At 42.3% G+C, this 24977-nt stretch overlaps 1 protein-coding gene across 1 annotated transcript in view; it reads right to left on the reverse strand.

Moving 5' to 3' along the window:
- dnah5l (dynein, axonemal, heavy chain 5 like) overlaps positions 1-24977 on the reverse strand; it is a 206928-nt gene that overhangs the window by 161571 nt on the left and 20380 nt on the right. The window contains exons 13-23 of the mRNA XM_049565752.1: positions 24593-24774; positions 24389-24508; positions 24179-24284; positions 17037-17132; positions 15110-15205; positions 12808-12981; positions 11003-11092; positions 10759-10914; positions 7273-7412; positions 467-618; positions 108-315 (exon numbers count right to left, since the gene is read on the reverse strand). Of these exons, the coding sequence (XP_049421709.1) occupies positions 108-315; positions 467-618; positions 7273-7412; positions 10759-10914; positions 11003-11092; positions 12808-12981; positions 15110-15205; positions 17037-17132; positions 24179-24284; positions 24389-24508; positions 24593-24774 (1520 nt within the window). The remainder of the gene's footprint in view (positions 1-107; positions 316-466; positions 619-7272; positions 7413-10758; positions 10915-11002; positions 11093-12807; positions 12982-15109; positions 15206-17036; positions 17133-24178; positions 24285-24388; positions 24509-24592; positions 24775-24977) is intronic.

Below are 24977 nucleotides of genomic sequence, written 5' to 3' on the forward strand. Positions count from 1 at the left end.
GGTGACAGCACCACATCCTGACCATCTGACACATGTTAAGACCCCGCTGGTGTGCCAGTAGTATGAGTAGTATCAGTAGTGTGAATAATGTTTTCGATCAGTATTACCAGTTCAGAGTGGCAGCAGCAGCCTGGACTGAGCTGTTTGTCTGCAGCAGTAGGTCCTGAGGTGAGACAGGTGAGTCTTCAGGCAGGACCAGCAGATAGCAGGACGACATGGCCTGAAGCAGCCGACCGATGCGACATTCCAGCAGGTCTGTGGCCACTTTATTTACCTGATCCAGATCTTTCAGAGCCTGATACACACTGTTTATGACTGAGCAGGACACAGAGTGGAATTGCATCATTACTGGATATCTTTGCACTTTGGTGTTGTTCATATTTTTAAATGGGTTTCTTAGCATCATAAAACATCAAATATATTTCTCTGCATCCATCAAACCATCTGTTCATCTGTTCCTGCTTACATGAGTCAGTGTTGAGGGAGGTCCAGGACAGTGCAGTGAGTCCAGGAGAGAGAGCAGCCTCCACTCGGCCGATGAAGGGCTGCATCAGAGGGAAGAGGAAAGATGGGATCCTGGCAACCACCAAGCTGTAGTCCTGAAGCAGCTCCAGCAGTCTGGACCAGCAGAGCAGAGTCTCAATTAAAGATAAAACAAGTTTAACAAGGTCAGGACAAATCCAGCCAAGTCAAAATAAGTAAAGGTGAGAGGGGTCAAGTCAAAGAAGCATGGGTCAAATCATGTCAAGGCAAAATGTGTCAGTATCCATGTTTCCATTCAACTGCCAAGCGAATTTTAAGCAAACTTCTAAAATGTTTGCAAAAAAGAAACTTGAATTAAGGGTATTTCCATCAACTGGTTTGGAGTGAATAAACTTGGCTACAGTGTTTGCTGCTGCCTCTCCAGCAGTGGGAGAAATGTGAGTAATAAGCAGCAGAGAGAGGTGACCATCATCTGTGGACTGCGTCGCCATGGACCATCGTGCACACTTGAAGACAAGGACAAACTGGGGGGAGCATCCTGTTCTGCCGAACCTGTTGTGCACAAGACGTAGAGCCAATGACAGACTACTGAAATAACAGAAGGGACAGTGGTGCGAGGAAGCACGTCAGCTAGGGCGTAAAATTAACACCCGCCAAGCGCCAATGGCGGGTAAAAAATGAGTTTGGCGTGTAAAATCGCCAGTAGCCAATGGAAAATTTTGAATTGCATGTGGCTTTTTTATGTGCTTCGACCATTTCTGCCAGCTGTGTTAGACTGTTTTGACCCTCGCGGCTTATTGTACGTGTGCCGGGAACACATGATGTAAGCTACCGGAACTTCTGGCATTCTATGGTAACTTCTGAGCAAGATGTGGCGACACATTCCTGGTATGAAGCCACTGCCAGAAAAGAGGAAAAATGAAGATGAACATGTTGGACTTGTACAAGAAGAACAGACAGTTAAACAGAATACAAATGTCGCACAGCATCTTATTGAAAAATGCAAACTAGATGAGGCTGGCCAGCCGCGGTCACGGTTGACCTACGACCCCCACACCAACACAGTGAGCTGCAGCCTTTGCCGCAAGCACGCCAAAGAAACACAGAGGCAAAATCCCTTCGTTTTAGGGGCATGGAACATGAAATTGTAAGGTATTAAAGACCACGAGAGGTCTAGATGCCACAGTGATTGCCTGAACGCCTCTCAACTTATGAACTCAACCCCTCTGGTCAGTGATGGTGACCCGACCCAACTAAAAGAAAAATGATGACCATGTTCAGGACCGTTCACGCCTTGGGAAAGAAGGGAAGGCCGATGGTGGACTTCGAGTGGCTCTGCGAGTAAGTGTTTTTACTCTTCAGTCACTATAAAATTTACCCTTCGCTAAGGCCCGCCCCCCTTAGTTACTGTTGCTAAGTCCAACAAACTTTGGGTTTTGGAGCTAGACTGGCATGGCGCTCCCACTGTCGCTAACTGCACTCCCTGGAGAAATACTCTCATATTTTTGGAAAAACAAAAAAGCGATTTCAGACAGAAGCAGACAGAAGGGTCTACAATATGCATTTGAAGGATATATTCAGGATGTCAGACTGACACAGCAACGGAATCAAGGTAACAAAATAAAGACTGAAGCTAAAGCCTACAGATCACAGAGTAAAAGTGAACCACCACATCACTGTTGATCGCCACAGAAGACAATGGGACTCATTCATGAAAAGTGAGTAAATCTGTGTGTAGATTTGCACATAAAAGCCTCCTCTGAACCATGTCAGAGGTGAAGCGTAAATGGTTTGATATGAAACTGGAGGCAAAGAAACGCATAAGCACACACACAAAAAAAATACAGCGGTCACCAAACAAACAGAAGAGTGATTTGTGGGGTTGTGAATGAAGTGGGAACGGGAAACCAGAGATGTTTTGTGCGTAATGGATAAACTCTAAATCAGTGATGGCTGTCTGAATGTAGAGCTATTTAACATTTATTTTAAGAAATGATACGGATAACATATAGCCTACAGCAGTCTGTATGCATAATCTTCAAATTATGTGAACCTTAATAGCCTAAAGCTCTGTTTTATACAACGTAAATTAAACATTTTTCAAATCAGATTGATTCATTCAAATGATCAAAAAGCCACAACGCCCCCAAAAAAAAAAAAACCTGTGTTGTCTCAAAAAATCAAAAAATTCTTTCAGCTGGCGCGTGTTCCTTCGTGGCTCCACCACCTGCTGCTCCTGCTGCTCCTGCTGAACCCAGGCACCGAGGCCGAAGAGGCTGTGATCCAGCTGTCGTTACAGATATTTTTATTATCATCATTTAACATGCAGAAAGAACGTGTAATCTATTGAGACGATTTACATAGATAATTCACAATCATGAACCTAATCTGGATCTCAAACATGCTAATTACCAACTAATTTAACTAAATGTGTTATATTTTTAATACTTTGTTATGTTTAGATTACGTGTTTCAAAGGCATCTGTGTATTGTGTACACAACAGAGCGCAATACAAGTTAAAATTGTAATTTCCAATAGTGACAAGCAATATTTATGTGCTTTACTAAATTTACACAAGCACTATGAGTGGTCAGGAGCAGGAGTAGATTTTGTTAGTAGCTACGAAAAGATCGGAGCTACTAAAATATTGATGAATGCGGACATGCACGTAAATTTCCGTCTGCGAACAGTTTACACACAAATTCCTTCTGCTCACGTTTCATGAACGAGACCCAATGAATATAAAGGGAAACTTTGGTGATATTGAACCAGCTGTGTGGCATCGCAGTGTGTGCAGATGAACGCTGTTTGGCTTCACCCCTCCGTGCTGCTGCCAGCACCCAGACTGGCAGCTGGACTGTCGGGGGGCTGCGAAAGAACTCAAACAACATTCATCTGCACACAATGCAATGACACACAGCTGGTTCAGCATCAGCAAAGTTTCCCTGCTTCTCTTCACTGGTTCCTATACAACAGGGTCGGTCTTTTTTTCATTGTTATAATCGTTAAAAAACAAAAGCAGCATGTACATTCAGTAGGCTATATCTTCACAAGCTAGCTAGCTAACCCTACGTTTTTCAGGGTTTGATTTTGGTTTTGGAACAGGGAAGAAACGTATATCTTTTTCCAACCTTATTATTACACGATGTGCCCCAGGCACAACATTTAGCTCCAAATCCAGCCTGAAAATGAAGGAAATATGAAATGACTGCATTAGAGTCAATGAAGCACAACTGTGTTGTTGTAGGACCCTTGTCTGAGCCGGCCCGATGCTACGTTATGATTGGCCAGTCTGCGTTCGGGGGCGTAACTTAGCGAAGGGTCAATTGGTGAGAACTGTTGAGTCTAAGTCAACGTTAACATCAATCACGCTTTTCGTCGGCTGCTATCATGTTAGCTAGTGTTAACTACTGTTAATGTTACCCCTATGAACGCTAAGTTAACTTACTACTACTAAATTGGTAACATTATGTTAGTCCTCTAACATTGCCTGAACGATATCGCAGATGTGTGTGTGTGTTTTTATATCATAGCCAGTAAGCTAACATCAGTAACGTTACATACAGTAGCACACAGTAGTACTCCTGTTGGGTATAACGGGAGTATTTTGATTACTTTTTGCAGTAACGAGTAACCTAACGCGGTCATTTGCTGTTTGAGTAATCAAATACTTAAGTACATTTTCAAACAAGACATCAGTTACTTCCGTTACTTTTAGAACGCTGGTCCTTCAGCTCCGAAACAGTAACGGCTGTCGTTTGGTTCTAATAACGGAGATAACGTTAAACCTGTCAGTCTGAAAGAAGCCACGGAGCTTGTGGCTCGCTACGTGGTCGGAGAAATGCTGCCATTGTCTACATGGAGTCTAAATAGGTGGAGTAGGACTCGCTGACAGACATATTTCAGACTCAGGACTTGCATTATGCCTGGTACACACTACACGCTGGTACTCACCAATTATCCCCGGTCGTCTTTCACGGCGTGTGTGATGTCATCGGGTTATTCTTGTCCTATTTTTATTACTTTCACTATTATTTCAGTCACTGTGTCTGTTCATGTCCCAGCCGACATGTTGTTGTAGTCACCTAAAAGCGTCAGCAGATGGCAGGAGCTACATTTGAAGCGCCATATGTAAACTGTCAAGCTACTGTATCTTCCACAGGAAGTTCTGACAAATGTTTCAGAATAAAAGCCTATTTAGAAAATGGAGGGATTCTCTCAGACGAGGTTATAAGGGGCTTTTAATTTGAAACAAGTGTTGAAGTTTGAAATGACGGTGCGATATGTGAACTTTATAAAGACAACAGATCGGATAAAAAGTAAATATATAAACACACAGAGGGATTAATAAATAACAGACTATCTATAATGTAGTTTGTTTCAAATGAAGCTGGGAGCCTCTGTAGTTGTGGTGAGTAAAAGCCCCGCCGCTATTTGTTAATGTTATTACTTTATGTCCGGCTGTGAGGATGTGGGAACTGCCCATTGGTTCGACAGCCCATTGTTCTGACCATATTAAACTCATTGTTCCGAAGTCCGTTCCGAAATCATCATGATGCCCTGTGGTTAAGGTCTGGTTAGGTTTAGGCACAAAACCACTTGGTTAGGGTCAGGAAAAGATCATGGTGTGGGTTAAAATGAAAAAGAAAGTGGCAAACACATAAGCCGTGAGCCTGCTCCGCCTCGAGCCGGTCGCGGCGCACCATACGCCCGCCGCGAGCCGTTCAGCACCGCGGACAGTCGGACTAATGGGATGTCGAACCAATGACATGGACCCGAGGATGTACCATTGTTTGCTAGCTTGATGCTAATGACAGTAACATTAACTCAGCGGGTTGACAAAGTGCCTCTGCTGTTTCACACCATCATTTGCCCCTTTTACTCTGTGTGGTAACATCCCTAGAGGAAATATTAAAAACACTGGAGTGTTGTTGTCATACAGTTGTCTACGGCAGCAGATCGTTGTGTGTTTCTACTGGTCAAAGTGACGGCTGTGATGGGAGAATTGGATCTCAGTGAAGGGCAAGTGGTCCATAACTTTAATTTTGGAGACAAAAAAATGTAGGCTTAGCGCCCTGTGGTCCATTGCCCAATAGGAAGTATAGAATACTCAAAAGTACTTTAAAAGTGCTTGAGTTACTTTTCTCAGGGAGTAATGTTGGAAGTACTTTTAAAGTAACTGAGTTACTTTACTCAGGGAGTAATGCAGTAAAGTAACTGGTTACTTTTTTATAAAGTAACGCAGTAACATACTTTGATTACTTTTAAAGTAACCCTTACCCAACACTGGTGCTACTGTATGTAACGTTAACGTCACTGACGTTAGCTTACTGGTTTGATAAAAAAAAAAAAAAAAAAAAAAATCTGCTTTGGTTGAATTTTGCATTTGAAAATGTATTTCAAGATTTATCTCATTATGTTTGACAGCAAAACTTTTATCCCAGCGCCCCAAATTTATCCTGTCTGTATACCTCTGCTTAAAGCTACCGGCTCACTCAATGTTGCAATTTTGTCTTCTTTAAGTGATGCTAAAGTTGGATTTTCATACTAAAATCAGAAGGTAATTATTTTTAGTCAAACAAGGCATGATATTTTTATTTGGCTGGTTTTTATTTGGCTGGTTTGGCCTGTAAATTTTTGGAGGTCACTAGCCAATGGCAGATGAGGTAAATGTTAATTATACGCCCTGACATGAGCCCTTAGCTTGTTATAAATGCTTTAATATTTTTTAATTTTTTTAGTTGAAATTTGGGTTTTGAGCTAAGCTCTAGCCCAATGGTTCGGGCGGGCTTGGAAAGAAATGTGTTTCATGAAGGGTCGTGCCTGATTTTTTTGGCATGATCAAAGCTTTACATCTAACTCATCTTCGAGGAAAACAATTTAGAGGTCTTTAAGAATTAGTTTTAACTGAGCAAATCTTGATTGTTCTTTCATGTCAGATATTGTTGGCCATGTTAATGCTGTTAGGATACAAAGACAAATGACATTATGATTGGTATATTCAGGAAGACACCAACAGCGGAATCAGCTGATCAGTCATGTGACTTAGTGGTTTGCTATGTCAGAACTTTTTTGGCAAAGGTGTTTCCATGTCATATTTATCACCTCAACTCTTTTTCAACAAAGGCAAAAACTGTCTTGAGCTAGTGTCACAACTAGTACAACAAACACGAAAACATGGCTACTGTCAAGTTACAACATTCAGTAAAATCAAGTTCCACCAAAAAAAGTAGTCAGCTTAACAAAAGTAATGTTACATTTGACAAGTCAAATTACAAAAACAAGAAAACCCACACAAAGCAATTAAAGTTAAGTTCAAGTAAAAATTAAACACACACACACACACACAAACATACAAAACACTGACAATTAGGGCACCTGCATAAACCACAAGCACTGCTTTGTGTATTTTACAGAGAAATTAAACAGTAAGATGTCTAATTTGTTTTCTAATGATTGCATCGTGTCTTCTTTTTTCACTCTGTAACTTGATGGTCTGATTCTCTGAATGTCTATGCAACTCTTTTGCTTCATCAAACAAAACAAGGGCCGTTGGTAGTGTAGTGGGTAGTGCCAGCACGCCATGTACAGAGGCGATGCCTCGCTGCAGGTCCCAGGTTTGACTCTGGCTTGCAACCCTTTGCTGCATGTCAATTGCTCTCTCTCTCTCTCTCTCTCACCCCATTGCAATATGTCCTGTCCATTAAAAGGCAAAAAGCCCCAAAAAATAATCTTAAAATCAAACAAAACAAGGCGAGCCACAGTAAACAGCCAACAGTTTCTCTCACCGTTTGTACAGAGCTTTGACCTGTGCTTCTCTGGAGGTCATTTTTAGGACGACCTTTGGTATGGTCACCCCAAGCTTAGTCATCCACCGGGCTTCCTGCAGTACCTCCAACACCAGCGGGTCCAGGTTCACAAAAACCTCCTGGGAAAAGACAGGTCCTCAGATACTGTGCCTCTGTCCTGCCAGATGTTTGACATTATATCCAACAACAAAGGTACTGGTCCAAAACATGACCTATATTCAATTGAATATATTCCAAAGACAAGATATTTAACGTTCAAACTGATAAACTTAATTGTTTGTTTTTTTTTCAGTAGTTGTTTGGGAACTGAGGACACTAATTGTTGAAGTTTTGAAGGGTAAAATTTCTTCCCCTTTCTTGCTTGATAAACTACTTCAGTGGCTACAGTTACATGATGGCTTCTCATTCGGAATGAAATAAATCTGAATGAAATCATTCGGAATTAAAGTGTTTCCAGGTAGTTAACATGAGAAATATTCATTCTGAATGAGGGTTTACATGGGAGATCAGTTCAATCGCCTTTATTCAGGTCCGCGCAAGGTTTGGGGCAGGGAAGATTTCTGATTGGATAGGGGGTGGGGCGGATGTTACGTGTTTACGTTTACCGGAAGAAAACACTGTAGCCCTCGCTCCGGATAACAAGATGCTTGACGACGCCGTTATCAGTGCCTTTTTCGGGCGTGTTTTGCTTATATTCTTAAAGTAGCAGTACGACAACAACCTTGTTCTGCTAATGCTTCATCTGTTGAGCAGGAGAAGGGAGGCAGAAGACCGTGCTGTGGCAAATGGAAACCGGTGAGTGCAACGAGTCCGACTGCTCTAGCTCAACCCGTTGCTATGCAGCCCGTTGCTATGCGCACTATATACGTCATCGCACCAGAAGGGCAAGGAAACGAGCATGCACAGAAAGACCGGAATGAACTTAAAGAGGAATGAGTGTATACATGCACACAAAACTCTTTCGGAATGACAAACAGAATAAACCACCCCCTTTAATCGGATTTAATTTTCAATCGGAATGACCATTTTTCAATCGGAATGACCGTTTACATGACCACTTTTAATCGGAATGGCCGTTCATTCCAATTAAAACTGGAATTAAACTGTCCATATAAACGTACTGACTGTCTCAACAGTCCGGGGTCTCTGTTATTGTATTTTGTGCTTCATAATGCTCCACACATGTTCAGTGGGAGTCAGATCTGGACTGCAGGCAGGTCAGTCTAGTACCGGCACTCTTTTACTACGAAGCTACGCTGCTGGAACACAGGCAAAATACGTCTCATTTTCCTGCTGTAATAAGCTCAAGACATCATCTGAATGGCAGCCTGTTGCTACCCTGTTGTATGTACCTTTCAGCATTTATGGTGCCTTCACAGATGTGAAGTAACGCACATGATGCCATGGGAACTAACACACCTCCATACCATCACAGATGCTGTCTTTAAACTTTGAGCTAGTAACAATGCAGATGGTCCTTTTCCACTTTAGCCAGAAGACACGATGTCCATGATGGACTTGTCAGACCACAGTACACTTTTTTACTTTGTGTCAATCCATCTCAAATGAGCTCAGGTCCAGAGAGGTCGGAGGTGTCCAGTAAGGCCAAAGCCCTTATGGGGCTCTACCAGGTGTGCTAATGCCTAATAATAATAATAATAACTGCATTTGTAGATGTAGCGATGAACTGTGTTTACTGACAATGGTTTTCAAAAGTGTTCCTGAGCCCATGGAGTAATATCATTTATACAGTCATGTTAACTTTTAACGCACTGCAGTCGTAGGGGTCAAAGGTCACAGGCATTCAGTGTTGGTTTTCTTTTGATGATATTATTGATTGTAAATCTACAATCACAACTGCAGGAATTTAGGAATCACCATAGATGATGATTGTTGAGAAGTGTTCAACTGTTGGACTACTTGTTGACAGTTTTTCACAAAGTGCTGAACCTCATGCCGTCCTTGATTGTGAGTGACTAAGCCTTTCGACGATGCCACTGTCAGACCAAATCGTGATACTGACACGATCATTTGTTACCAATGAACCTGTTTACCTGTGAAATGTTCCGAACAGGTCTTTTGTTGCAAGCATCAAATTCAGAATGAACTTATGCTTAGATATGCAGACTTAGGAGCAGAAGCTGAGCAGCGAGTATGGAAAACTAGGATTTGTCCAGTGGAAGTGGGGTGTAGGGGATTCATAGTAAGATCAACTGTCTCACTCCTGGGGGAACTCGGAGTGCGGGGACAGAGTTTGAGGAAGACACTGAAGGAAATGTCAGATGAAACAGGCAGAGCAAGCCAATGGATCTGGGTGAGAAGAAATAATGTCAGTTGGGGACCAGCAGGGGGAACTACTAAACAGAGTACATAACTCCTTGAGATCAAGTGAAGAGATTCACTTCCTCTCAGGAGGAAATCCAGGAAGAGGAAGGTTATTTAAGTGTAGGAGTGGCCTACTTGAATCCCTCTTGTTTGAGACCATGCTGCAAGGTAAGTGTGTTTGCTGATCCTGTGAGTTATCTCCTTTAACTTTAGCTTATATTGGAGTTATGCTATGTAGCATGTGAGATCGAGTATGATGAATGTGCTAGGAAAGGTAGTATTAGCACTGTTTCTACCTGGAGCTCGCATGTACGGAGCCTGGGTTTGGTTGAAGGTGGCAGTGCTGTTCAGGCTGAGAAAGCCATGCATAAGTAAGGTAAAGGAGGTTGTTGGGTTGGTGCGGGGAGCAGTGAGACCTGGCATTAGGGGAGTGTCTCTGGGACACCAGAGATCACTGTCTAGCCTCCTGGAGTTGTCGTGGGACCAACTAGACAAAACACCGGTGAAAGGAGGTTCCCACCCGATGACCCCAAAGACGTGTTAGTTATCACTGCTCACTGGTCTGTATAGTTAAGCCTTGCCATAATAGCTTATCATAGGGCTTAGGAGGTTTTTCACTGAGTGCTGATCCTTTCTCTAGAGCACAAACTTCTTGTGTTTATTTAAAAAAATGAAGTAAATGTTGTTTGCACCATGTAATGGCTATAGAATAATGACACCATCCGCGTTTACATTTGTTCCCTATAAGCCTTGCTTCTACTATGCAGTTCTGTCTGTCACCATGTACAGTCTCCAAGTGTGTCAACTCTTGCACAAACAAAACAGGAGGAGGATAGTGCATTTGTTCTCCCCTGTAGCTATTGGTAGTTTTCCCCAGTTACCAAAGAGTATCAATGTAAATTGTGTGCAATTATTATCTCCAGTAGGGGTAATGGCAGTCAGCAGAACAACCAAAGTAACTGTGGTAAACAAAATGAAGTGTGTCCTGTGTTGTTGGTAGTCTCTTGGCCCTGATGAGAACAGAAAGTGACCCAGTTGCCTTTGGGACCGCAGCGCCAACCACTTTAAATTCCACATAAAAACCAGTTGACCTTAAATCCACACTTAACCAGTTTAATCTATCGTTACGTCGTCCAGCACCTTGCTGTTCTCATGTCGGACCAGCAGGGTGGCACTCAGGCAATGCGGCGCAGTCTCTGCAGCCTGACTCCATCCTTGCAGGTGCAGCACCTCATACTGCAGCAACACCACCGCCATCTTATTGTAGCTCTGGATCACTTTAGTCATCTCTGGTCCCTGGTAGAGAGACAGGCAGACGGGGTCCCTGAGATCACACTGATCTGTGATACTGACATGATTGATGAGGTAAAATCAGAGGTCGTACCTTGAGGACGTCAAGCTTATTCTTCAGGATCAACATGGGAGCTTCAATCTTTCTGAAAAGCTGTCGGCACCACAGAATCCTACCTGTCACCTGAGACAGGTACAGAGAGAGGTCACACAGACAGACAGACAGACAGACAGACAGACAGACAGACAGGTGATGTCACTGTCTCTGGTTAGTCCAATAATTAGTTAGTGGATCAACAGAAGCAGCTACTATTGATAAATTAATTTTTTAAAAAAGCTGTTCAAGCACCTTAAATGTAATAAATGTGATTTCATGTTTGTCTTTGGCATAGGTGACAATAAACTGAGTAGCTGTTGAATTTTTGACATTTGGCAACAAATCAACTTAGACTGAGGTTTTTGTGTAAGTTTCATATTTTTTTCAAACTTCATGGATATGCTATTTGACACCAAAAATAGTTTCTGTAAAATATTTTTCTGAATTTTGAGAATTTTTGCCACTGTTAATGTTTTCATTTTCATACCTTTAAAAAGCATTTTTTTTGTCATTTTAAAAGTATTTCTTCAGACATTTAATGCACTGGCACTGGTGCATGGCTCCAAGCAGAGCAATAATACTTTTTGTCCTCCCATTTTCTGTGCATACAAGAAGACACCACAGGCTCTACTATATTGAATCAAGCCGTGCAGCCAGATCACAGTTAGGTGCGCCCTGCCAAGTACATTGGGAGCATTCTGAACATACCCTTGGTAATTCCTTAGATACCTGTTGCACACTTTAACATTAATTGAACATAGCTTTAGTTCAGGCACAATGTCAAGCTCAGCTCACATCCCAGCTACATCAGCTGATCTCAAACAGCCCAGTCAACTGACGGAGCAGCTGATTGATGGAAGGGAGTCAGCTGATAGATAACATGATTCCTCTCTATGCAACCAATTACAGGGATGCAAACAGGTGTATGGTCAAAAAAGAGAGAGCTTGTCAAAATGAAATTCTGAATATTAAAATTCACAAACACTAATTTGGAAGAATATTGTGTATTCCAAAACAGAACAAATCCATTGAGCCATCATGACCATCTTGCTAGAGGTCCTAATCTCTATACGTTTCTTCATGCTCTTTACATTGAACAAAGTGGGGAAGATTGGCTTACAACAAATAACATGTCAGTTTCAAACTAAGAGCCATCTGAATATCCTGGGGCAAGTGCCCTTAAGTGTTGGATAATAGTTTTTACATTTTGACTGTATGATTAAAAAAAGAAATTCTGAATATTAAAATACATTAACACTCAGTTTCCCTAACTCTGCAAATGAACAAATCTGAATGTTTCAGCAAAACTACCAAAACAGAGTGTAGTTCATCCTACCTCTTTCCACAGTTTCTTTTATTATACCAGTTACAAGGTACTTGCTCACTCTGGAATTGATATAAAATACCGAATGTTTATGGAATGTTTGCATTGTTTGGCATGAAAATAGCCAGATGCCACTGTATTAGTCAATCTGTCAATATTTGATCGACGTTGTGCCAAATTTCAGGGACTCTAACATCATCGTGATCAAAGATATGGCAAGTATTACAAGTCAAGGTTGCAATTTGTTGCCTTGAAAATGTGTGAAAAGCAATCTGCATGTGGGTATTTTGTGTGTAAAGTTACTTTTTCTAAAAATGTAGATATAGATGTCTAAAATCTAAAACGTAGATGTCTAAAATCTAAAATGTAGATTATAGAGGATATTTTTCACTATTTTCTGACAGTTTATAGAACAGTTCATCAAATTATGGGTAGAGTAATCAATAATGAAAGAGTCCATCAGGCAGACAGGTTGTACCGGGGGCAGGTTGCGTCCAGTGGGCGGTTTGTCTCTCTGTCTCTGGTAAGTCTTCCTCAGCAGCTCCAGCTCTTTGCTGTAGCGCTGCAGCAGCATCAGGTAATGCTGCTTCAGGTCCAGACAAGCCGTTGGACCGGACTCAAACACTCTCAGCAGCTCCAGCATCCGTTCCGTCTGAAACACACACCCTTGCTTCAAATGTTGGTCTGTTTCCCTTCAAACATCATATCTTCTACCACTAGTATTAAAGCTACTATGTGTAAAAAATGTATTAATAGTTATTTATTGCCAGTGGGTGAACAGATTGCAACTTAAAAACTGAGACCTTCCCCAATGTTCTCAGTTGCCTCTGACTGAACTGATTTCTATGTAAAGGATGAATTTTCTGAGAAAATCATGTACACTATGGAGTGCCTTGCATCTCTTTAGCTCCACTATGGGACTCCCTAAAAACGTGGTATTTTACCTAGACAGACTGAGGTGTGCCTGATGCACGTTTCATCCGTTCTCAGTGGGTCGTCTTGTCACTTTTTGGATAAACTGGCAAAAACTGTAACCGAAAAAGTTGTTTATTAATGTAATCTTTCCCTTAACCCCAAGACTAAACCCACAGGAGACCTCAGGCTTGACTGTAACTTCAAACAGAATTTACTTTTTTTTATTTTTTGTGACCATCAATTTACGGAGTCTGCTGCTGGCACAGCTGGACCGCCACTCGTCCTCCCTGCAGATATTGAAATGACTTTCCTGACTGCTGATGAATTCTCATATTGACCATCAAAACATTATACTGGAAAATATGAGTAAATAATACTAAAATATTCTGACATTTAAATGGACTAAATTATGTCCAACAACAAAAATCCACTCACATGGGGGTCTGTATTCTGATATCAGCGTGGTATTTGGCAACAACAGATGCCCAAATGGACTTATTATTTGTACAAAAGTAACTTACCCTCAGTTATGAAAAACTCATGAGTGTGCACTCACAGCACAAGCTGAGTGGAGCTGAGACAGTCATGGAGTGCCCATGAGAAAAAATGCACCTAAATGGTTTTCTGCCAAATTATCCATTTTAACCTCCAGCCATGACATTTTGTCCAAACCTTAAACAAGCCGTCTCTCTCTGTAAGAAAGACCTTTTGGAGAACTTCTCCCAACAGCTCGCAGAGCTTGCTGAAGCCTGCACTGCTATGTCCTGCAAAACCAAACCCATTTGGGTAAAACCCAGTGTTTTTCGTGAGTCCCGCTACGCTACAGCACCAACAGTGTGAAATACAAGCTGACGTCTAATGGAGTCCACTAATGTCATCAAAACACCGGCACCCACCACAACACAGAGTCCACGTTAAGTACAGATAAAAAATAAAGTTTTATCCAGTAAAGCCTGTCTGGCCAAATGGGAATGTGACTGACATGGAGGGGAAACCAGTGTCAAGGTTGGCAGGGTGAGGGTGGTGGAGGACACTGTTTCAGGGAAGCCCCTTTCTCACTGCACAATGGATGGATGAATGGAGAGAAAGGTTACAATTGGCATTCATTCCTGGGTCGAATGACTCTGCAGTAGTCACAGGGATTTATCGGCTCCATCTGCGATCAGCTGTGATGGAATAACACCTGGGTGAACTTGTTAATTTTAGCCCTTTTACTAGCGAGATGCAATGCGGTGCCAACATAAAACACCATCTGTCTCCATCTGGGCAGCCCTTGAACATCATGCCAAATTTAGTCTACACCAAGTTTGAGAGAGACTGAATAAGTAAACAGACATACTGTTTCTACTGTTTACTAACCTGTTTTCAGGCCTGTGGAGGAGGCCTATGAAATGTTACAGTGGTTATTTTTTTTAATGTTAGTTACTTTTTCAGTCTCTCTCAAACTGGATCAATGGTCGAGTACTGCTCATTGCATCGTGCAGGCAAAGGGCATAAAATTAGGTGTCCATCCGGACATTATATTTTCATCACTGCTGATCAGAGCTGGAGCCAGTAAATACCTAATTTATCCAATGCCTGAATGCTGATTCTAACCTTTAAATACAAAAGCCAGATGGTAGTGGGTTTTTATGCAGTGGGAACGGGGTAAGAGAGAGAGTGGACACGCTCAGAGCAGAGAAGAAATAAGCAGCAACAGGGTGCTGACTGCAGTTCACGTAACGGCCAACAGTGTCACTAATAACAAGGATTTTCAGAAAATTCCACATAGTACCTTTGACTCTACACATGTTTAACAGTTTGAAGTTCATACAACAGTAGAATAAACGCTGATCTGGTTTCAGTTCCGATTATGTTGAACTCACAGTGAGAGACTGACGGAACCAGAAGTCCAGCAGAGACTGAAGAGACTGGAACAAACCCTGAACCTGGATCTGGAAGTCTGCATAATCACTGTCAAACTGACACACACACACACACACACACACACACACACACACACACACACAAAGTAAAAAAGTTGGATCTTTTGTTGTAGCATCTTGCAGCCAGGCACTGTGTTGGCTCTATGAGTATTCAGCTGCTTTCACAAACTTAGGTCTGTTTGCACGATTAGGAAGCTGTCAATTGAACCCTGGTGTGGATCAAACAACAAAACCCAGACCATTCGAAAAGCTGGGTCTCCGTCTGCTTCCAAACTGACTCTGGTGCAGTTTGTTTGTGGTATGAAAGAATTAATCCATCCAATGCAATAATAAATCCATCTGCTAATTGTGAAATCTGTCCACTTTAGAAGCATTAAGTTTTGGCTACAGAAACTTCTGTCAGTCACCAGAATTTGATTTCCTCATGTGGGTCCTGATGATGCAGGATGATAAACACTAAAACTGTCCAATCAACAAGTTACTTGTCAGTCGCCAAGTTTACCAAAACTAAAATGCAGCAACAGGGTTCAACGCTAAGGTTTTTTTTCACTTGCCCGATCGGGCAAGTTGGTCAGAGATCTACTTGCCCGAAGTCAGTTTTTACTTGCCCTATAAAAATTGTTTAATTTAAGCAGCTATCAAATAACAAAGACTGCAGTCATTTTTATGTAATGTAATCTTTATTCACACTGTATTTATTAATTAAAACAACATATGTCATGTATTGTAGCTTAATTCCTACACAAAAATGACAGTGTCAGGGCTTAAAGTGAAAAATTTTCCTGAGTCCTCAGTCTGTTGATGGTTATTTACACCCTGTCCATAACAATAACTTTGCCAGCTGACAAACTGCACCGGGCTCGGGGTCAGGTTTGGTCAGGAAAATGCGGCCCGAGCCGCTCTAGCGTGCTCACCTGTGTGTGTGGCGGAACTCCACCGTGCGCGATACAGAGAGCAGAGGAGAATTGTTGACGCGTGACCATGTAGAGACAGAAATGACACGATGGCATAACACCATAAATAGTATATTGTTATGTTATTATATGAAGCGTCTGTCGTGCAAAATTATATGACTTTATGAAGAGGTAAGACAGAGCCCTCTCCTCTCCTCTCCTCTTATAAGCTGTGCCACACTGTGCTTCACTTGTGCCATGTAACCAATCAATGGGGGCTGTGGGCAGGACATTGTTACGTGTGCCTGTGACTTCAGGCAGAGAGACCACTGCATCAGCGTTTTAAAATACACCTATTTTATCAATTAGTTATTAACTTTTGCTATTTTAGCAACTTGCCCGATCAGGCAAGTGAGTTGTTAGTTTACATGCCCGACCTTGAGTTTTACTTGCCCCTGGCAATCGGGCAATCGTTATTGTTGAGCCCTGAGCAATGTATCACTTCGCATCTGTTTTGTAAATAGATTGTTCATAAACGTGAACTCTTTCAGAATGTGAGCTACTTCTGCGTCTTTGCACTAAAGAAAAGGGAAACATCTGGAGGTGTTATTTATAGGTTATTATGTAATGGATTTACTGGATCAGCCCACTTCATCAAACATCAAACTGGGCTGTATGTGGCCCATGAACTAAAGTAAGTCTGACATCCCTGTTCTGTACTGTTTTGGAGTCTGAAAAGCCTTTAAAACGCTTAAAAACACATCAACCTGTCACTGAAAAATCCTGCACTGTATTTTGTTTGTCGCCTCCAGCAACTCAGACATGATTTTCTTTGAAAATTGAAGCATTTTGTAACTTTACCAGTGCAATAAGTGCAATTTAGTCCTTCTGTCTTGCAAAACAGAATCTATTATTCTCTCTCTTGTATGGCATATTTATATAATGTAGCATTAATAGGATTGATATAATGTTACCTCTGGCTTGCGGTGGTCCAGGATGTCGTAGGTCTTGGATTTGGTCGTGGAGACGATGGTCTGGTAGCGAGCATAAATCTTCTCAGCGCCCTCCACCTGGAACACGTGGTTGTCTTTTAATAAGGTTCAGCATCACTGTGAAGTTCGCTCACATGCAGCACTCGACAAACTCATTTCGACACTTAGCTTTTGTGGTTGCATCAACAAACCATCTGGAGACATCAACATAGGTACTTGCTGATTGGAGCAGGAGACGAGTTGCTGCCCACTAAAGTAACTGTTAAATACAGCTTTTCAGTAGTTTTGTATGTTAAGATTTCTGCTCAGCAATTTATCAGCACTAACCTAAAACAAAATTACTGCTCATACGTTTGAAAAGAAATGTTGAAACCTTTAAGTGTAGTTCTATAAAACTGGGTTTAGAAACAAATACCACGCCTCGAACACATCCCATTTCTGCACAAAAGTATTTAACTACACATGATCCATTCTCTTCTCATCGACACATTTCTCACATGGACGGTGTGCTTTGTGTGTAACCACAGGTTTACCTCAATCTAAAAGTAAGACAAACACGAGCTTTAATTCAACTATATCAAATAATCAACTCACCATGGAAGCAGAAAGCAATTATTGTTTGGCAAACAATAATCTTAAATCTCAGGTTCCTTCTACCAATGCTCATTTAATATGTATTAAAGGAAATCTCTCATGTAGGCCTAACCATTGCTCATTTTAGTTGTACAAAAGGAAATCATTCAAGTTAACAACAAACAAACAAATAAATAAACAATAACCCTATGTTTCTGCCCTGTCATCCTTGCATTTGATGGCTTATTACATCCCCACGCACAAACATCCATCTATCTGACCATCTCTAGCCTCTCCTCACAGCTGTCCAATCAGTTCCTAGTCTGGGGCTGTTAGTGGCCATTTTGGTAAGGAACCGGAACCAGAGCGAGTGAGACAGGATCCGGAATTCGATGGATGCGCCTTTCCATCAAAATAAAAGCACCAACCTAATAGAAATGCGGTGAAACTTTAATTTAAAGAATATAATTTACAAGAAAAGCCCCAGATCGATTTTCTTATACCCCTCATCACCCCAAATCGATGGTGTGCCAGAAGAAGTTTTACTTTGGTGAACACTTTTACTTTGGTGAATTTGGTGAATTCCGCATCCGCTCTCTAGACCGGAACCAGAAAATTCAGAGTGAATAGAAGAGCCTGGTGACGCGAGGCTAATCAGTTCCACAGCTGGAAAACTTTCCTCATCCTAAGCACACCCTCTGCCTATCGTATTAGCCAGTGTCAGCTTTTCTCCTTAAAACATCACGTCCATTTGCAGTTTCACCACTCATTGTATTCATAGAAAATAAATAAATAAAATTCTTTCTGTCCAAAATTACTTATATGGAACCAGCTTTCCATTAATCTGGCCACTGTCAGTTGTGAACCGCTACCCACATTCCCACGTTAACACTTGCAAAAAGGTTCCCGCTCTTATGGCAAATGCTTGCCACCGACTTCTGACCTTCTTAGTCTGGCATCCGTTCTCATTCGACCCTTCTGTAGCATCCATGTTCCTGCAGATTTTTTGGCTTCCTGCAGTGCTCCAAATTCACCCCAACATATCTACCACCCTCCTCTTTGTCCCATTTTTTCTAACCCAATTTCATACTTAAGACTCTCTCTCGTTCTTATGCTGTGTTCGTTTTGTACTCGGAGGTCGGAAGCTGGAAGTGGGAATGACGTCACCTCCGAGTTGACAACAGTTTTTGCATTCTAGTTGACAACGGTGGACAAGTCGGAAAAAAAACATGGACGTTACCGTTTTACCGTTGGGCTAGCCGTAGCCACTGTTAGCAACATCAGTTGATAACAACGCTCTACGTGGCATTTTGCACATGCAGAGCGCATAGCAACATGCCCATGGATAAACATTTAACAGTAGGCTACCATGGGTGTGGCTGACCTAATGTAAAACAAATAAGATAGAATTGCTATAAACAGTACTTTAACAGAGTGTCTACTCACTATGTATGTGACCGGCAGCCATCATGAATTCGTAAGTCGGGGTGGTCGGGGTTGATGCAGTTGCTCCGAATTTCCGAGTTGGAAATCCGACCTGAGGGTGTGTTCGAGTTTAAACTTCCAACTGGGAACTGGGAATTTCCGACCTCCGAGTACAAAACGAACGCAGCACTCCTAAAAAGTAAATCAGTGTAGCCACTCCCACATTTGCGACACTCTTAACCATTTCCTCCCCCCTGACCCTCATACATCTGCCCCAGACCAGCATTAATGGACAACCTTCTGCCCAACAACTCATTTAACTGCTCGGCAACAAGACCAGGGGCCTCATGTACAAAGACTTGCGTGGATTTCCTACCAAAACATGGCGTACCCTTAAATCCAGAAAACGTTGTACACACAAAAACATCCAGATGTATGAATCTGTGCGTACACATGAATCCAAGCACATTTCCTTTGTACATCCCAATCAACGTGGAATTGAGCGCACATGTTGGAGTACCTGACCCCTCCCTGTCCACTCCCACATTTAAATATGCAAATTGTATTTAAATGAACCCTGCACCTGAGATTCCCCTCTCTGCACGATCAGAAAACTGAAACAAAAGACTGAGTAAGACGGGAAAAGTGGAGGTGCGCAAAAATGTACTTTTTGACACACAGTCCTCTGGCATCAATACTATACGCAACAAGAGAGAGTGAGAGAGTGTGTTTGAGGCTGTCAATGCTGTGGGGTCAGAAGAGCGTACACACGCAGAATTAAAAAAGAAGTGGTCCGACATTAAGGTGGACGTGAAGCGGAGGACGGCTGCCCACTGCCAAAGTGTGGCCAAAACAGGCGGGGGGACAGGAGAGGAGGAGCTCAACCCGTTTGAACAGAGTCGCCGCAATTCTGGGTGACACTGCTCTCTCAGGGGTGGTGGGAGCACATATGGGTGACTCGGATTACCCCCAAGGTAAATACCAATACATCTGTGTACCTTACAACAACTGTGTTCATACGGGTCATACAATAGCCTGCTCACAGCCCTATAAGATAGTGGTTCATGCGTAAATGTTCATGAATGAATGCAGAAGTGCGCTGGGGAAAAGGTGAGGCTGATCAAGAAATTTCACACTTTACGCACGGGTTTATTGACATGAGTACTTTCCACACAGAGACAATCAGGGGCTTGTTCGAAAGCTCTGAAACTGTAGTTTAACCAGCAAAAACAGCAAGTCACTAACTCTAACCACTGACTAGTACTGATGCTGTGAAGACAGGATAATATTTGGGGGCGCACATGCTCAGTGCGCATCAGGAGGATTAATATTAGGCAATTAAACAAATAAATTATTTACTCACCAAGAAGCCACCCATCATGCACAGTGCCAGCTAGTAGTCTGTTCCCAATCATGCTGTTACTCAGAATGTATGAATCGTGCGTTGAACCAAGCCACCTCGCCACAATGTTGGTTGATTGCATTTGCGCATCACATATTATCTGTACATTGATCAAATGAAAATGCTTCCTGTTGACATAAAAAAAAATTCATCCTGTGATGGCGCTTTTATAATGTGTGCGCAGTGATCGCTCCGATTACATTAGGAAAACCGGCTGTGGTCGCTGCAAATTGCGCTTTAATGTTGGCCTGTTCAGCTGCATATGGGAATTTGATATACCTGGCTGACATGCGGATAATTCCGTCCCACACAGCTGGCATGGCTCGGCTCAGGGTCGACTGGCACAGTCCCGATCGGTCGGCCAGCTCCTTCTGGAATGCCCCTTTTGCTAGGAATCCCAGTGTGGTCAGCACCTGTATGGATACAGGCAGCGCATGGCTCCTCGCCGTGTCGCACTCCAAGGCCGGCCGCAGCTAGTGGCATGCAGCAAGGGGCCACAGGCTGGACTCGAACACGGGCCGCTGCGACAACAGCCTTGTGCATGGGGCACCTGCCCTACCACTAAGCCACCGACGCCCCACAGTCTCAGAATTTATTTACACATTTCAAAAATAACAAAGCCAGCCTGAAGAATGATGTGAAAAACTAACTCTAACATGAAAAGGCTGGAGGCGGTCACTGTAGCGGCAGGTGTGGTGGTAGCAGCAGCAGCTGAAGTTGTGGTGGCAATAGCAGAAATTGCGTTGCTGGTCACGACAAAGAAATTCAGCACAGTTAACTGCTGCCTGCCTTTAATATCCAACTTGTGACTATCTGACAGCATGTGTGATTTCACCGCATTGACGTCCATTGTGCAAAGTTTGAAGATTTTTTGCACACGCTGCAAAATGCCTCTCTGGGTTTACCGTCGATGGGCTTTAACCAGGTTCTGAATAGTTCCTCATCCAACCACTTCTGCTGAAACTTGCATTTTCCCATTTTTCCAACATTTGCTAATATTCCCTCCGCTCTTTCGCCACAGCATGAGCACGCTCACAGAACGTTGCATTCCAAGCATCCAGTGTTGTGACTTCGTGCACCGGCCGTAAACAATAGCCAATTAAAGGGTTCCGCCTGTCAATCATCACATTATACTTCCCATCAAAATGATTAAATGTTTATATAATCAAAATAAATCGTGAATAACAATGTTTTTTTCCATCAAGTGTATTTAATTTTTTAATGCCTCTGGACATCGAATTTAATGCTTTTTAATGCCATTTAAGGCCTTAATTTTCGCAAAATCTATTTAATGACTTTTAATGCTTTTTAATGACCCGGGGAAACACTGTTACCCAAAGAGTCAGACTGAGGTCAAGCATGCACAGATTCAGGCCCAGGTCCCTGACACGAAAGCCCCCGTAGCTTTTTTAAATTTCCTCCCAATCCAACCTCTTCACTGCTAGGACTCAAATTTAATTTCCATCATCACTCAAGCTTGACTTATCATGTACGATGGAGCTAAAACCATAGCACCAGTGCCATTCCTCCTGGAATGACATCCCCTTTCATGATGATCACGCCACCAAGCCAGAAGCCAGTCAGCTGTACACAAATGCAACCACCCCACCCCTCACTCCATAGTCTGCCTAATGTACCCAGTCTCTATAGCAGGCATTCTTTTGGGGGCACAGTTGCATTTATTAAACATCATGCAATTCATGCAGACGCTCACCCTGGCCTTGGCCCCGCACCAATTCTTCATGGCCATAAGTATACCATATCTTCAACTGCCAACTCACTTTCCCATTATTGATTCTAGAGTTCTGACAGTTGGCACCAGCCTCCGACCCTCTTTCAACCATAGTCCCACTGCTTTGACTTGAGTCATCCTCTTTGCTATGGAGCCGCCTCAACTGCTTATAGGCAGGAAATCCTTGACACATTAAAATTCTAGGGCGCTTGTCCTCTGTAGTGAACATCACACATATGTGCTACGATCCAAACGACATCTGGAACACCCATGCACTCTTCAAGTTTTTCATGGGGGCTCTATCTGAAGCTGAGTTCAAAAAGAGACAACTCCCCAACTCAGTCTCAACTCCTTGAATCCCTCCTGTGTTCCTGCCCTTGACCAACACATCCATCATCACACTCACCCATGACTCAGACACCCAGCCTTCATCCCTCGACCCTCAATCTTTCATCCCTTCATCCCTCAGCCCTCATGTCTTTGTTCCTCACACTTCATCCCTTGACCCTCAATCTTTCATCCCTTCATCCCTCAGCCCTCATGTCTTTGTTCCTCACACTTCATCCCTTGACCCTCAATCTTTCATCCCCAATCCTTCATCCATTCATGTCTTGACCCTCATCCCTTCATCCCTCAACCCTTCTATCCTCATCCCTTCAACCCTCATCTCTTCATTGTACATTAGGGCATTAACAGAAAAGTCGATTTGTTGACGTGTTGACGTCAGTGGCACAAGTCGACACCCCCTGGGAGGAGTCGACAAGTCGTGTGTTTTTTCCCTCTCCCTCTCTCTCTCTCTCTCTCTGTGCTTGTGTAGGGAATGCAGTCTGATTGGCTTACGCTGATACTTTTATCCTTGAAGTGAACATACTGGGACGTACTATAAGCGGAGTGCATTCCGCGAGGAATGTCCGCAGTCATTCAAATGACTTGTCGACTCGACTTCGACTTTATTGACAGATAAGTCAACCTGAAAAAAAATCAAAGTCGTTAATGCCCTATTGTACATCCTATCATACCTTTATCCACTGATCCTTATCCCTTTATTCTCTAATCCCCTAATCCTCATCCTTTCATGCTTTCCTTCAAACCCTTAATCCATCATATATAATAAACCATTCTAAATCTTTATCTTATTGGTATGGTCTTTGTTAGTGAAATGTCAAGTTAAGTACAAAACTATTTGTACACTTTGTAAGGACTGTGTGAACAAATATATATTTTTTTCATATTTAAAAACATAATTATGACGACCTCCCAAAAATAATTTGCCTCCACCTGAATGTAACCAAAATGAACGAAAAAAAGTCATAGTTTAAAAATACAAATTAAAACTTTGTAGTAATTTAAGCATAAAATGAGGCTGATGGTATCTATAAAAAAGTTAAAGGTTACATAGTGTAGACACTGGGCCTCATGCAGGAAGCAATATAAGAAAAAATCGTTTTTGTTCGTACAGATGAGTTGTTCTTATTTTGTTAGTGTCCACTGATTTCTGGGATTCACCAGTGTTTTCTTATTTTTGCTCTTTTCTTAGGTAAGAAAAAAAATGTCTCTTTTTTTTTTTTTTTTTTTTTTTTACTGTATTAGAGGCTTAACATGCAACCCAATGTCTACGTTATCACAGTAACTGTTATATAAATAAATGTGTATATATTTGACCAATTTGAAAGTTTTATGACATTTGGTCACTGAAATCCAACCTTCTGTTGGGATCAGGTTAATCCTGATTGTGTGGCTCAAAGGTATCCTGATCCTAGTAAAAAACAACATGTACTGAAGGTTTGATCCAGATCAAAACCAAGACTGGATCACATGATCTAATCTGATTTCAGATTAGAGTCCTTTTGTTTTTCTTTTAAACCACCTATTTTCAAGATTTGGTCCTATCCAATCTGGATGGACCAGATTTGTTGCATCTGGAGTTGACTTCTCGTATTTTTTTAAGAGAATGTTGCTGCATGAGGCCCAATAATCTTAGAAACCAAAAACCTTCATGTGTTGCAGAGCAGCCAGGCTTTCCAGTGAAGACGCCATGTCAGCAATCTTCTCTAAACGCCTGCAGAAAGCATCAAACTTCCCAAAGATGCAGTTCTCACTGAAAAGACAGGAAAGAAACAGGGACAGACATGAAAGTCATCGGTTATACTGATCACAGTGAGTGCTATAAAATGAGAGGATGTGCTGCTGCCTGGTGCTTACCTGAAGTCAAACTGTCTGTTTTTAGGGTTTTCTCTCAGTTTGTCTCTGACGGTGTGGAAGCTCCTCTGGTACTCCACATACAGATGACAGCAGTCAGAGATACGCTGCAGCAGCACTGGTCTGACATACACACACACACACAAACAAACATGTTTTTATCTTGTCTAATCCAGATATGTCTGGATCTGATAAGCTCCTCTGTACCTGCTGTGGTCCCAGATGCGGGTCACGCCCTGAGACAAGTAGCTCCTGCAGGTGGTGATCATCTGGTTGGTGACTTTGAGCAGCAGAGAGGTCATTCTCTCTGAGGTGTTGTAGTACTGAGAGACAGTGTGGATCATCCTGATACTGGCCATCAGACCGGGAATGTGCTCCAGCATGCTGCTCTGTCAGAGCCACAGGGGAAGGAGGGGAGGTTAGGGATCGACAACAATAGGAGATGCCATCTATTTAACACCAGCTGTTGACCTGAGGGGGAGTATATCTGTTTTTCCCAAGCTCAATATCCTCTTATTATAGATGTTTTCAGAGAGAAGGAACTTTTCTATAGTTTTATGAAACGAACTTTTTATTGTGTTTGTATCACACC

Source organism: Epinephelus fuscoguttatus, linkage group LG21, assembly GCF_011397635.1.
Source record: "Epinephelus fuscoguttatus linkage group LG21, E.fuscoguttatus.final_Chr_v1".
Classification (NCBI taxonomy): Eukaryota; Metazoa; Chordata; class Actinopteri; order Perciformes; family Serranidae; genus Epinephelus; species Epinephelus fuscoguttatus.